The sequence below is a fragment of the Marmota flaviventris genome, chromosome 20 (assembly GCF_047511675.1).
Source record: "Marmota flaviventris isolate mMarFla1 chromosome 20, mMarFla1.hap1, whole genome shotgun sequence".
In the NCBI taxonomy this organism is placed as follows: domain Eukaryota; kingdom Metazoa; phylum Chordata; class Mammalia; order Rodentia; family Sciuridae; genus Marmota; species Marmota flaviventris.
The window spans coordinates 14,717,950-14,732,305 of NC_092517.1; the positions used below are offsets into that span (position 1 = coordinate 14,717,950).

The window sequence follows — 14,356 nt, forward strand, 5'->3', positions numbered from 1 at the left end:
ATTGGTGTGGGTGGGAGGGACAGGGCGGGGCGGGAACAGCCGGTTGCCTGCTGGGAGCCAAATCGAAAGCACTCGGCTGGAACTGGGACTGGAGTCAGGGCTCCCAGGAGTGGGAGCGCATAAGCCTCAAGTGCTGGGACCCCTGAGGCTGGGGAGGGATTCCAGCTCCACTGCCCACAGACACTGGGCTGAGTGGGGGCTAGGATAGGGTGTCTGCCCCCCCGTGGGGGGGGCAGGACAGGGCCCCAGGCCTGGGTGCTTCCTGGCACCTGGAAGATGCCTGTGCCCTGGTTCCTGCTGTCCTTGGCATTGGGCCGAAATCCCATGGTCGTCTCTCTGGAGAGGTTTGTGGGGCCTCAGGATGCTGCCCGCTGCTCTTTGGTGAGTCGGAGGCCCTGGGACGGTTGGGGAGGCTCAGGGTTCAGGCTACGGCTCATCAAATCCTTAGTCTGGCTCCTGTCACTGCCACTGCCACCAGAACTGCCCTGGCTGGTCTGTCTGGTATGGATGGGGGAAGAGAAGAATAGGAAGGGGGCTGGGGCTGGTCCCGTCTTCTTCTGGAGGGAGACTTGAGATAGAGAGCCTCAGAAAGAGGTGGAGGGGTCTCGGGCAGGGGATGTTGCTTAGACTTGGGGGTATAAATTCTGACTCTACTTTCCCTCCCTTCAAGGGCCTCTCCTGCCACCTCTGGGGTAAGTATCTCCACTTTTTTTTTTTTTTTTTTTTTTTTTTTTGGTACTGGGGATTTAACTCAGGGGAAAACTTGACACTGAGCCATATCCCCAGCCCTTTTTTGAATTTTATTTAGAGACAGGGTCTCCCTGAGTTGCTTAGTGCCTCGCTAAGTTGCTGAGGCTGGCTTTGAACTTGTGGTACTCCTGCCTCAGCCTCCCAAGCCACTGGGATTGAGGGTATGTGCGACCATGCTCGGCAGTATTTCTTCTTTTATAGAGAAAAGAACTTTCCATGTTGATGAAAGGGAGAGAAACCTTCCTAGCCCCATGCCTACTCTGCTCACCCTCATCCCAGGAACAGCTGGGCTCCTTGGTGCTCTGGGATGTAGGTACAACTAAACTGGGTTCTGAACAACTTCAGCTTCCACCCCACCCTTCATAAACAGATGGTGATGTGCTCTGCTTACCTGGGAGCATCGTGTCCACCCCAGGCCCTGTGCTGGTGCCCACGCGCCTGCAGACAGAGCTAGTGCTGAGGTGCCACCAGGAGACAAACTGTGACCTATGTGTACGTGTGGTTGTCCACTTGGCCGTGCAAGGTGAGTGAGTCATCCTGAGACTGCAAGTGTACATGTCAGCATGTCTAGCGCAGGCATGAGAGCCAGGGAGTATGTCGGGCAGTAATAAGCATCTTCAGTGTTGAGATGACTGGCCAAAGGACCCCAAGGTCCACCTGGTCTCTCGAGGCTTAGCCCATGCTTCTCAGCACTGGAATTTTTAGAAGGAAGCCACGCCTAAAGCCAGCCCAGAGCTGGGGATCTGATCTGGTCCTTGCTCTCTGGTCCTTCCAGAGCATTGGGAAGAGCCTGGAGAGGAAGAAAAATTTGAAGGAGCAGCTGACCTGGAGCTTGAGGAGCCTATGAATGGTAAGAAGAACCTGCTGGCCCAACTGGCCCTCACCAGGGTCCCTGGTCCCTGCCCACATCCCTGGTCTGCCTGACACCTGCCTGTTGCTCACAGCCTCTCTGCAGGCCCAAGTCGTGCTGTCCTTCCATGCCTACCCTACTACCCGCTGTGTCCTGCTGGAGGTGCAAGCGCCTGCTGCCCTGGTGCAGCCTGGTCAGTCTGTGGTATGTGAAACCCTCCTTCTCACAACCAGACTAACCACCTGCTAGATATGAACTCTAGAAAACACTTTCATAAGCATTATTTCCCTTCGTGCCTCAGTTTTTCTGTCTGTAAAATGGGGATGAGAATATCCTACCTCATATGTTTGACTTTATGAAAAACTATCAAGGAGAGTTCTACTATTTCATACCTATTAGCAGTACATGGGAGTTCTAATTGCTTCCCGTCTTTGTCAACACTGGTATTATAATTGTAAAATTTAGCCATTCTACTATGTGTATAGTGGTTTATCATTATGTTTTTTTCTCTCTTGTCATTCTTCCTTCTTTCTTTTTCCCCTTCCTTCCTTCCTTTCTTTCTTTCCTTCCTCTCTCCCTCCTCTCCATCTCCCTTCCTCCCTCCCTCCTTCCCCCCTCTTTTTTTTTCTCTCTCTTTTTTCTTAGTTGCCTGTAACCCCAGCTACTAGTGTGGCTAAGACAGGAGGATCACTAGTTCAAGGCTGGCCTCTGCAATTTAACAAGGCCCTGTCTCAATAAAATATATAAAAAAGCCTGGGGATCTAGCTCAGTGGTAAACTGCTCCTGGATTCAGTCCCTAGTTCCACACAAAAATAAATAAATTTGGGGGGTTACTACTTTAAAAAAAATAGTCCTACTGCATACGGCTGGGTTTTCTTTGTTTTGTTTTTTTGGTGCTGGGGACTGAACCAGGGCCCTGTGCATGCAAGACAAGCACTTTACCTACTGAGCTATATCCCCAGCCCTGCATATGGCTGTTTTAAGAATTAAATAAATTATTATCTGTAATATACTTTGTATAATACCCAGTGCTGAAGGATATCAATAATTTTTTTCCTTTCTTTTGTAATACTGAGAACTATCCCCCATGAACGAGGCATTGTTATCACCCTTATTTTCCAGATAGAGAGACTGAGGCTTGGAGAGGGGTAGTTTGTAGTCTGCATGCAATTCTCCAAACTCTTGAATAATAATCCTGCCATCCCATGGTATATACACCTGGTTCAAGGTGTTGGGACTTCTCCCCGCCTCAGGACATCACACATGGTTCCAAGAGCTCTTTGCTAGACTTAGATCACTCAAACTCTATGACTACTCCTGCACACCTAGGCCCCAGCTGGAAAATTGTAAAATGGGAGAAATTCTTAGCCCACCACAGTCCTACTGAGGCACTGGGTATTGGAACCACTTCTATAGGGAGGGGTGAGCCACATTTGTGCTGGGTATCTCATCAGCTTAGCTTTGGACAAGTGGTCCAAGCCAGCAGAGGTCAGGGCAGGGACTGGGATAGCTAGAGCCCATTCTTGCCTTGCCCACGCTGCCACAGAGGATGTTTGCTTCAGAATTGGAGACCTTCAGTGGGAACTCTGATGGTAGATTTCAGGGTATTTGGTACAATGGAGTCATTGGTTAGGAAAGGCAGGTGGTGAGCAGAGTGGTCCATGCAGAGAAGCCCAAGCCCTCAGTCTGGATTCTGAGCCCTTTACCAGGGCCTCTCTCTAGCCTTCTACCACCCTTTCCTCACAGGGCTCTGTAGTCTTTGACTGCTTTGAGGCTGCTGTGGGAGCTGAGGTACGAATCTGGTCCTATACTCAGCCCAGGTATCAGAAAGAACTCAACATCACAGAGCAGCTGCCTGGTAAGTGCCTGCAGAACCTCAGAAGCCCCACATCCTAGCTTCCGAGTTTCTGTCCCCTCCAGGCACTCCCCTCCTGCTTTTACCCTCTTTCCCATTCACCATTCATCTCAGGCAGGAGTCTGGGTTTGCATCCTCTCAAGGGACTGATTCAGTCCCTCAGGCCTCCTCTCCCCATGTGACACAGTTTTCCGGCCCCTCCGGAAGAGCTTTGTGCACTGGATAGATGTGGGTAGTATTTAGGGGACAGGGTGTTCCCCATGGGTTGGATTGCCCCCCTTTCTGTCTTTGGTGCCCAGTCCCACTGGAGGCATTTCTGTGATCTCTCTCTCCAGACTGCAGGGGGCTGGAAGTCCGGGACAGCATCCAGAGCTGCTGGGGTAGGGGCTAGGGCCATTGGGCTGGGAAGAGGGAGGGGCAGGGTTTGGAGTTCATGTGAGGGACTCTTGGAGTTAGCTTCAGACTGGCCTGCCACACTCACAGAGCCCATTCATTCATTCATTCATTCATAACACATGAAGTACGGCAGCTGCTATCTGTGCCAGGCAATGGAAATAACAAAATTGATTTCTCACTTATAACAAATATTTATTCATACCAGTAACATCTAGAGGCCCAAAGCATTGTCAAGATTATGGTGGTCTCATCCATATGTCAATTATAATAAACCTGTAATAAGAGCTAAGAAAGGCAAGTTTCTGATTTGTCTCTCCTGTGTGCACTATTTGGATTCTGCTTTTTTTTTTTTAATTAAAATTTTTTTTTTTTTGTAGTTGTAGATGGCCTTTTTGTTTATTTTTATATGGTGCCGAGAATGGAACCCAGTAGTGCCTCACGCATGCTAGGCAGGTGCTCTGCCTCTGAGCTGCAGCTCCAGCCCGGGATTTTGCTTTTTTTTTTTTTTTGTACCAGGGATTGAACCCAGGGGCACTTAACCACTGAGCTACATCCTCAGCGCCACCCCCTTCCCTTTTGTGGGGGAGTACTGGGGATTGAACTAGGGCACTCAACCACTGAGCCACATCCCCAGCCCTATTTTGTACTTTTATTTAGAGACAGGGCCTCACTGAGGTTGCTTAGTGCCTCACTTTTGCTGACGGTAGATTTGAAGTTACGATCCTCCTGCCTCAGCCTCCCGAGCTGCTGGGATTACAGATGTGTACCATCATGCCTGGCTGTTGTTTTGTTTTTATTCTCTGTGTATAACATACATATAGAAAGGTATGTAAAGTGCATTAATTTTAATGTCCAGATCAGTAAGTTTTTACATATATGTACATATATAAGTATATATGTGTGTGTGTCTGTGTGTATATATATACACTTGCACACTACATACACACACTTGCATAACTGGAACCCAGATCAAGATTTAAACACTGTGATTTTTTTTTTTTTTTTGTACTGGGGATTGAATGGGGGGAGGGTTAACCACTTAGCCACATCCTACAACCCCCCTTTTTAAAATTTTGATGCAGGTCTCACTAAGTTGCTCAGGGTCTTACTAAGTTTATGAGGCTAACTTTAAAATTGTGATCTTCCTGCCTCAGCCTCCCAAGCGGCTGGGATTATAGGCATGCGCCAACATGCCCAGCTAACACTGTGATTTTTTTTTTTTTTTGGCCAGAGATTAAACTCAGAGGTGCTTAACCACTGGGCCACATCCCCAGTGCTTTTATAATTTTTTTTAGAGATGGGGTCTTGCCAAGTTGCTGAGGCTCTCTTTAAACTCATGATCTTCCTGCCTCAGCCTCCCAATCCACTGGGATTAATTGTGATTTTTTTTAACTATTAAACTTTTTCAACTTCATTTTCTTTTTGTTTCCTTAAACTTGGCCTGCCTCTTTGGCAATCCATAAAGATCCATCAGCACCAGGGCTTTGAAAACACAGATGCACATCCTGCATTTCATTTCTTGATTCATTCAATAGACATTGTTTCACTTATTCAAAAGATATTTACTGAATAATTACTCTGCACCAGACATTGGGGATAAATCAATAAACAAAACTGACAAAACTCCCTGATTTATGGAGCTGGGAGCGGGACTGGGGTAGGGGCAAGGGAGGACACAATAAACACATGGAGATATGAAGTAGACAGTAAGTTAAATGGTGATTAGAGCTGTGAATAAAATTCAAGGAGGCGGGATAGGAAGGTTGGGGTTTGTAGCAGTGGAATGACCTCATTCTAGTGAAGGAGGTGATGGAGGAGCCATTTGAGAGACAAGGGTTCTATGGGGAGAGAATAGCTGGTGCAAAGGGTCTGGGGTGGAAATATGTCTGGTGTATTTAAGAAGTAGTAAGGAGGCCAGTGTGTCTGCAGCAGAATAATTAAGGACATAAGTGCTAGAGAATGAAGTTAGAGAGGTCACAGTATCTAGATTGGGTAAAGACTCCATCTTTTACTGGGAGCTCTAGGGGAGGACCATATATGGGTTCTGAGAAGAGGAAAGTGGTTTGTTTAATAGTGGTTATAGGATCCAACTGGCTGCAGAAGAAGAAGCAGGGAGAAGAGCTATCCCAAGATCACATACTGGGACCTCTATGGGCTTGACCCTAAGTCAGTGGCTGGGGACAAAGTCTGGTCTGAAATGGAGATGCAGAGGACACACCCAAAGCAAGGGCCTCCTAGTGTAAGAGATTTGAAGGAGACCAAAGGGTCAGTTGGTAAGTATGGCCCAAGCTTAGGTTTGTAGCAGAGGTGAAGGAAGTCTAAGCTGCCCTCTTTCCCTGTGTCTCCCCCACCAGCCCTGCCCTGGCTCAATGTGTCTGCAGATGGTGACAGTGTGCACCTGGTGCTGGCCGTTTCTGAGGAGCAGCACTACAGCCTCTTACTGTACTGGAATCAGGTCCAAGGTCCCCCCAAGCCCTGGTGGCACAGAAACCTGGTGAGGCCTTTCCCTCTCTGAGTCCATTTTCAGTCCAAGCCAGTGCTTATACTAAGAATATGCATGTCTTACCAAAGGGGATCCTTGAAGAGGACACACCCAAAGCAAGGGAACATTGATAGGGGAACTTTTACTTGTCTGATTTCCTTGTTTTCTCCAACTTCTCTCCTTATGCTTTTCCCACAGACTGGACCACAGACCATTACCTTGAACCATACAGACCTACTTCCCTGCCTCTGTATTCAGGTAGGAGCAAAATCTAGCAGGGCACCAGGAGAAGGGGACTGGGAAGATGGTGAGAGGGTAGATGCCACCTTCCTGGTCTTACCATCTTCCGTACTGTTCTTTGAGGCAGAGACTCCTCCTCCCTTGACCCTTACTGTGCTATATCTTCTGCCTATAATATACCTAGAATGCTCTTCCTGTTCCTCCATCCATATTACTCCTACTTATGCTCCATAGTCCACTCAGACATCACCTCCGACTTGAAGCCTTCCTCTGTTCCTTAATTTCCCTCTTTGTGCTTACAAGGAGAGTAGAGTATATGCTATGGATTCAGACTATTTTCAATCCTTGCTCTTGACATTTGCTAGCTGTGTGATCTTTGAGGAGTCACAACCTCTCTGAGCCTGTTTTGTATCTGTAAAGTGGAAATATAATCGTACCAACTTCATAGGGCTATTATTAGAAGGAAGTGCACCACATTCTGGCTTAAATTCTGATTGTACATTTAATTGGTCATCAGGTCCTATTCATCTGACCTCTCCACATTAGTGTCTTTCATTCTCTTTCTCCCTGCTTCTATCTCAGTTCATTTTGGGCCTCTGTCATCTTTCTGCTAGACTGTTTTAATAATTCCAGCCCCATCTCCCTTCCCATCACTTCTCTGGCATTTTGGACCCCATACTCAATCCCCAGTTGAACCTTCCCCACTAGGTGTTCCCCACGATTCCCCTTTATAGGAATTTGGTATGTCCAGTGGAGCTGTTTACCGAGGTACAACCACCTCTGTGCCTTTGCTCAGGCATTGCTCTCTCTCTGAACTTCCCTTACCTCTTTCCCTACAACCAAATTTTCCCAGCTCATATGGCATCTCTTTCCCAAAGCTTTTCTCTAACCACCTGGCCTCTCCTAGCTCCAAATCCACTTGTACTTCCTCTTTCCTTCCTTGTCTATGTATCATTTCTTTTCATATTTGGACAACCATCAGCTGCTTCTTCTACATGATAGATACTCAATATATACTTAAAAATGATTGATTTATTTACTAATTTATGTACATATTTTATTGTGACTACTACTGTGAGTTTGTGATTTCCTTGAAAGCAAGCAAAGCTTATCTAATTTAAATATGATAACTTTGCCAGAGCCTTGCACAGGGCCTGGCATATAGTAGGTGCTAACTAATGAATGAATAAATGAATCTCTACTGCCTAGCACAGAGGTAGGACACATAGCAGATGTTTAAGAAGGAAATGTTTGCTGTAAGTTAACTGTCCTCATTGCCACACACAATGCCTAACCACATAGTGGGTGCTCTTAATTAAAAGGTTTTTTTTTTAAATTTTTATTATTGGTTGTTCAAAACATTAATTAAAAGTTTGATGAATAAAATAATAGGTGCTCTTTAAAAAATCTACTGAAAGGGCTTGGGGTATGGCTGGGAGGAAAGGTGCTTGCCTAGGACGTGTCCCCAGCACTGGGGGGAAAATTGTTGAATGAAGATATTGCCTGTATTCGGCAGAGTGTTTGCTGACAGAATGAATTTTTGCATCTCTAGAGCTTTGTAAAGGGTTGATAAGACCTGGTAAGTGCTTATGAAATATCAGCTGAGTGATTGTGTCCCTAGTGCCTAGCAGAGGACCCTGGCACTGGCTGGTAGAGGGCTGGAATGAGTTGGATGATTTGAATAGAGCTGAGCAGATCCCTTTTTTCTTTACAGGTGTGGCCCCTGGAGCCCGACTCTGTTAGGACCAGCTTCTGCCCCTTCAAGGAGGGTAAGCAGATATCCAGAGGTGAGATTGGGGTCAGCGGGGAACCAAGCCGGTAGCAACTTGACCCTCATGCCCTCCTGCAGACCCCCGCGCGCATCGAAACCTCTGGCGCGCCACTCGGTTGCGGCTGCTGTCCCCGCGGACCTGGCGGCTAGACGCGCCCTGCTCGCTGCCTGCGGAGGTGGTGCTGTGCTGGTGGACACCGGATGGTGGCCCCTGCCAGCCGCTTGCCCCGCCCTTGCCCCAGGAGAATGTCACTGTGAATGTAAGCAAGGCCAAGGGCAGTGCCCAGGGTTGGGGATGGGAGGGAACCCAGGAGTTCATTTTTACCACCTGACCTCTTCCCTGCTTTTTGCAGAAGGCCAACGAGTTCCCGTTGCTGAAAGGCCACCCCAATATCTGTGTCCAGGTCAGAATGGGATACCAGAGCACTGGGTTTGGGGCCAGACACCACATAGACACAGAAGTCAGTCTTCTGCTTGTACTTTGTTCTTCAGCCCCTAAGGCATAGTAGTTACCAGCTTCCTCTTTGGGAGTCCCCCAGTGGACTTCAGCAGTGCATGGGACCCTATGCACTTCACCTCTCTGAAAGTCATTCTTCTCATCTGTTTAATGCAGATGATAATAACTACTTCCTCGAGTTGTTATGAGGATGAAATGAGAGAAGTGCTTTGCCTCAGGGGCTGGCACAGACCAAACACTCAATAAGTATAAGTTGCTTTTATTATTGCTCTCATAATCCCATTTCCCCATTTGTAGAATAGGTTGCTCTACAGCTTCAAAGGGTGGTTATATTCAAGATTTATTTATTGAGCATCCACTTTGTGCCAGGTACTGTTTTAGGCCCTGTGATCTGCAAATGAACAAAATAAAAAATGCTCCCTCCCCATACATAGAACCTATTTTCCAATGGAGAAAGGCAAATAAGATACCATAGTGAGTAAATTAAAGTACATAGTAAGTATGTCAAGGTGGAATACAAACACTACCAGTAAAAGGTGAAGGATTGGGGCTGCAATTATAAATGGGGTTGTCAGGTGAGAATGGAACCTTCTCTTTGAGAAGGCACTTGGTTGAGAAGGGAATGTAATAAAGTGCTTGGTTAGGACATTAAAAGAGCTTTAAGATCAGGTGTGGTGATTAATGCCTGTACTCCCAGCAACTCAGGTGGCTGAGGCAGGAGGCTTACAAGCTTCAGGCCAGCCTCTGCAATTTAGCAAAACTCTCAGCAACTTAGATACTGTCTCAAAACATAAAAAGGGCTGGACATGTCATTCAGTGGTAGAGTGCTCCTGAGTTCAATCTCTGGTACCCGTCCCCCCCCCCCCAAAAAAAAAGCTTGAAGGATCATCAAGCCCGTAAGTGCAGATGACTTTGCAAGGCTGAAACTGAGAAAGATGAAATTACTCCTAACCAAGGAACTTTGAAACCAGACCTGCCCAACCTCAGCTCCACAGTGCAGATTCCAACCTGGCTTACTCTTGTCTGCCCCTTCTCTTTTGTCCTTTCTGGCCTTGGCTTTCTGTTTTCTTGTGCCCTTAATTCCAAGCAGGTGAGCAGCTGGAAGAAGCTGCAGCTCCAAGAGTGCTTGTGGGCTGGTGAGTGGGACCCATGGGGAGGCTGTGACCAGGCCACTGTAATAAGGGTGAACCCTGGAGGTGCTGGGGGTGAAGGTCAGGGCATGGGAGGGGGATAAGGGGCAACTCCCAGAAAGACTGAATCTTGTTCACAGTCACCTGTCATTCCTCCCAGACTCACTAGGGCCCCTCAAGGATGATATGCTGCTAGTGGACACACGAGGCCCCCAGGACAACAGATCACTCTGTGCCTTAGAACCCAGTGGCTGTACTCCCCTGCCCAGTCGGGACTCCACGGTGAGGGATAGTGGAGGCATAGATCTGTCCAGCTCTATCTCACCTGACTTCAAATTTTCACTCCACACACGTTGTGTCAAGGCTTGTGCTAGTCTTGGGGGATGGATGTGTGAATGTGTTCATATGTGTGTTCTGTGGCCTCTCAACTCTCCCAGCGGGCCTCCCACTCCAATTCTGCCCATCTGCAGCCTGGTGGTTTCCCCAGGGTTCTGACCCCAGGTGACAGTCCCCATTCCTTTCTTGGCAGAGGGCAGCTCGCCTTGGAGAGCAGTTAATACAAGATCTGCAGTCAGGCCAGTGTTTGCAGGTGAGTAAATGGCAAAAGGACCTTTCCCTAATGCCCAAGGGCAATGGGCCTAAAGCTAGTCCTCACTTATCATTTGTATTTCTTTTGCAGCTAGCCTTGGGGAGGTTAAGGGTAGAAGAAGCATAGTTCCTATCTCTGTGGAGTTCACCACTGGCTAGAGACCAGTAAACCAATACTTGCACCCACAGTGCTAAGTTTGGGGACCCAGAGAGAGTTTCAAGGAAGGATCTCATCCTGTGGGTCAGATTTGGCATGGAGGAAATCCACCTAGAGAGTAGATAGCTTTAAAAAGTGCAGAGTATGGGCTGGGATTGTGGCTCAGTGGCAGAGCATTTGCCTCACATGTATGAGGCACTGGGTTCGATCCTCAGCACCACATAAAAATAAATAAAATAAAGGTATCGTATCTATCTACAAGTAAAAAAAACATTTTTTTTTTTTAAGTGCAGATTATGGGCTGGGGTTGTAGCTCAGTGGAAGAATGCTTGCCTAGCATGTATGAGGTACAGGGTTTGATTCTCAGCATACAAACAAATAAAAGTCAACAACTAAAAAATATTTTAAAAAAAAGTGCAGAGTAGAGTGCAGAAACTTACAGTGTGGGGGGAAATCTGCATGGCCCAGGCTGGCCAGAAACTGGTGGATGTTGAACACCAACCTGGAAGGAGGTTCTGGACTTGGTTGTTTGTGTCTTGCAGTTGTGGGATGGTGACCTGGGAGCACTATGGGCCTGCCCCATGGACAAGTGTGAGTATTACAAGAGCTGCCCTTCCTCTGCATACTCAGAGCTAGAATCTTGACAGGGACCATTCCTGAGACAGCACATGCAATGGCCTTGTCCTTCCCTGCACTCAGATAAATCAGAGGGTCATTCCTTTATTCAAAAAAAATATGATGAGCCATATGTGGTGGAACTGGAAGATTGCAAGTTCAGGACCAGTCTCAGCAATTCAGTGAGACCCTGTCTCAAAATTTAAAAAAGAAAAAGAAAAAAGAAAGATTTTAAATTTAAAAAGGACTAGGTGGGCTGGGGTTATGGCTCAGTAGTAGAGCACTTGCCTAGCAACTGTGAGGCACTGGGTTTGATCCTCAACACCAAAAACAAACAAACAAACAAAGGTATTATGTCCATTTACAACTAAAAATATTTAAAAACAAAAAAGGACTGGAGGTGTAACTCAGTGGTAGAACACCTCTGGGTCAATCTCCAGTACCACAAAATACATGAGTGCTTACAGGGATGCCAGCATCACTAAAATGATACAATCCTGCCCCCACTAAAAGAAGATAAAAGATAAGCCAAATAGCCCATTACAATTAGTAACTATGAGCTACTGAATATTCACAAAAGTGTGAGCTTACAATAGGGTGAGCTATTGAAGTTATAGAAGCCCTCTAAAATGTTCAGTGCTGTAAATGCATATAATGGAGACCTACGTGAGATAAGGGGTTCAGAGAAGTTTCTAGACACACTCTGAAGGCTGACCTAGGTGATGGGAACAGGAATACATTTTTATGAAGACTATGAGATACTTTTCTTGAGAAATTCCAAGGTAGTATGGATAGAAGGTCCTGGTCAGACAGATCTCTGTCATGAGATGAAGATGCAGAGGCCAGGCAGGGAATTTAGGTTTTATATTTACAGCAGCAGGGGCTTCCATTTTATTGAAGGGTTATAATAAAATGTGTATACATATTTTTTAATTTTTTCTTTTTTAAATATTTATTTTTTTAGTTGGACATAATATCTTTATTTTTATGTGATATATATTTTAAAACTTAGGGCTACAATTTTTTAAAATATTTTTTTAGGTGTAGTTGGACACAATGCCTTTATTTTATTTGTTGTTATGTGTGCTGAGGATCGAACCCAGAGCCTTGCATGTGCTAGGCAAGTGCTCTACCGCTGAACCACAACCTCAGCCCCTACAATTTTTTTTTTACATTTATTTTTTAGTTGTAGGTGGACACCATATCTTAATTTCATTTTTAGTGGTGCTGAGGATTGAACCCAGAGCCTCTACCACTGAGCCCCAGCCCCAGCCCTCTTTTAATATATTTTTAATTGTCAATAGACCTTTATTTATTTATATGCAGTGCTGAGAAAGGAACCCAGGGCCTCACACATGCTAGGCAAGCATTCTACCACTGAGCCACAACCCCAGCCCTAAAAATGTATATTTTAAAAAGATCTTTGAAGATGCCACAGAGGAAATGGATTGGAAGCAAAAAAAGATGGACTGGGGGGGCTGGGGATATAGCTTAGTTGGTAGAGTGCTGTAGGCTTAGGGGACAATGTTAGCTAACATTTGAGCACATACAATGCTTGGCATCCTATAAACACTTCATGTGCAACTCTATTAAGTTGGTACTGCTGTTACCTCAATTTTACAGCCACAAAAACTGAGGCAGAATGTAAATTCACTTACAGAGGTTCGCCTAAATAGATGGAGTTATGCTAATGCACTGGCTTTGATTATGTGTTTTTGGCAATGACTTCATTTCTTTTTGTTTTATTACTATTTTTACTTTTTGTTTTTCAATCATATCATTTCTGTACGCCTGTTTTTCACCTCTGTGATGTGGGGTGAAAGTGTAAGATTTTGCTGAGCATGGTGGCTTGCACCTGAGGCCAGCCTCCACAACATTTAGCAAATCAGTGAGACCCTGTCTCAAAAAACAAAAAGGACCGGGGGTGTAACTCAGCAGCAGGGCACACCTGGATTCAATCCCCTGTATACCAACAAAACAAAACACAAACAAACTAAACAGAAAAAGAAAGTGTAAGGTTTTCTAACTAGCCGCTTTCTTCCCTGGCTTTCTCAGATATCCACAAGCGCTGGGTCCTGGCGTGGCTGGCCTTCCTTCTCTTTACTGCAGCGCTGATCCTCTTCCTCCTTTTAAAAAAGGATCGCGTGAAAGGTGAGAGCTTCCCGGCTCCCCAGGAGGAGGGCCACAGTGGGCTTGAGAGTTCCCCGAGGGAAGGGGCGGACGAGCTCACTGGCTGCCTAGGCCCTCTCCCTCGCAGGGTGGCTGAGGCTCTGGAAGCAGGACCTCTACTTGGGGGGTGAGTGTGAGCGTGCGTGGCCTAAGACTGACTGCAGGCAGAGGCCAGGCCGCTAGCTTTCTCATGTCTGCCCACACCTCTGTCCTTTCTCGTAGTGGCCGCTAGGGGCCGCGCGGCTCTGCTCCTCTATTCCGCTGATGATGTGGGCTTCGAGCGCTTGGTGGGCGCGCTGGCATCGGCGCTGAGCCAGCTGTCGCTGCGTGTGGCCGTAGACCTGTGGAGCCGCCGTGAGCTCAGCGCTCAGGGTCCCCTGGCCTGGTTGCACGCACAGCGGCTCCAGACCTTGCAGGAGGGCGGTGTGGTGGTCCTGCTCTTCTCGCCTGGGGCCGTGGCGCTGTGCAGAGAGTGGCTGCAGGACAGTGCAGCTGCGGCCCCAGGGGCGTACGGCCCGCAAGACGCCTTCGCCGCCTCGCTCAGCTGCGTACTGCCAGACTTCTCCCAAGGCCGGGCGCCGGGTCGCTACGTCGGGGCCTGCTTCGACAGACTGCTCCACCTGGACGCTGTACCCGACCTGTTCCGCACAGTGCCGGTCTTCTCACTGCCCTCCCAGCTGCTGGACTTCGCAGGCGCCCTACAGGGGCCCAGCGCCCCCCATCCCCGGCGGCTGGAGGAGTGGGCGGAGCAAGTGTCCCAGGCCCTGCAGCCCGCTCTGGACAGCTGCTTACAGTTCCCGGGAGCCCCGGAGCTGAGGCGTGGGATGGAGCCTGGGGCGGGGAACTGGATTTGAATAAAGGCAGACGCTATTTTTCTATCGTCACTACCCACACGT

General features: G+C 47.4%; 2 protein-coding genes across 4 annotated transcripts in view; one reads left to right on the forward strand and one right to left on the reverse strand.

Moving 5' to 3' along the window:
- Positions 1-14,356, reverse strand: part of Cidec (cell death inducing DFFA like effector c) — a 554,473-nt gene that overhangs the window by 39,642 nt on the left and 500,475 nt on the right. The gene's annotated exons all lie outside the window — the stretch shown is intronic.
- Il17rc (interleukin 17 receptor C) lies at positions 45-14,344 on the forward strand. 3 transcript variants are annotated; one of them, XM_027931791.2, is made up of 18 exons: positions 45-381; positions 671-692; positions 1,121-1,273; positions 1,526-1,600; positions 1,695-1,804; positions 3,347-3,458; positions 3,791-3,835; positions 6,206-6,345; positions 6,532-6,591; positions 8,288-8,342; positions 8,423-8,604; positions 8,698-8,748; positions 9,892-9,937; positions 10,092-10,213; positions 10,461-10,520; positions 11,219-11,267; positions 13,347-13,442; positions 13,683-14,344. In XM_027931791.2, the coding sequence occupies exons 1-18, from the start codon at positions 277-279 to the stop codon at positions 14,312-14,314; spliced, it is 2,115 nt and encodes a 704-aa protein (XP_027787592.2). In that variant the 5' UTR covers positions 45-276; the 3' UTR covers positions 14,315-14,344. The 3 variants fall into 3 exon arrangements, with proteins under 3 accessions (XP_027787592.2, XP_071462021.1, XP_071462022.1); XM_071605920.1 differs by lacking the exon at positions 3,791-3,835; XM_071605921.1 differs by lacking the exon at positions 3,791-3,835 and having other exon boundaries at positions 6,233-6,345.

What these genes read in the sequence shown, in the direction of transcription:
- Il17rc (XM_027931791.2), top strand. Translation starts at nt 277, where the DNA reads ATGCCTGTGCCCTGGTTCCTGCTGTCCTTGGCATTGGGCCGAAATCCC. An exon ending in ATGCTGCCCGCTGCTCTTTG is followed by an intron (nt 382 to 670) that starts GTGAGTCGGAGG and finishes CCTCCCTTCAAG; the next exon opens with GGCCTCTCCTGCCACCTCTG. An exon ending in AGTCAGGCCAGTGTTTGCAG is followed by an intron (nt 10,521 to 11,218) that starts GTGAGTAAATGG and finishes TGTGTCTTGCAG; the next exon opens with TTGTGGGATGGTGACCTGGG.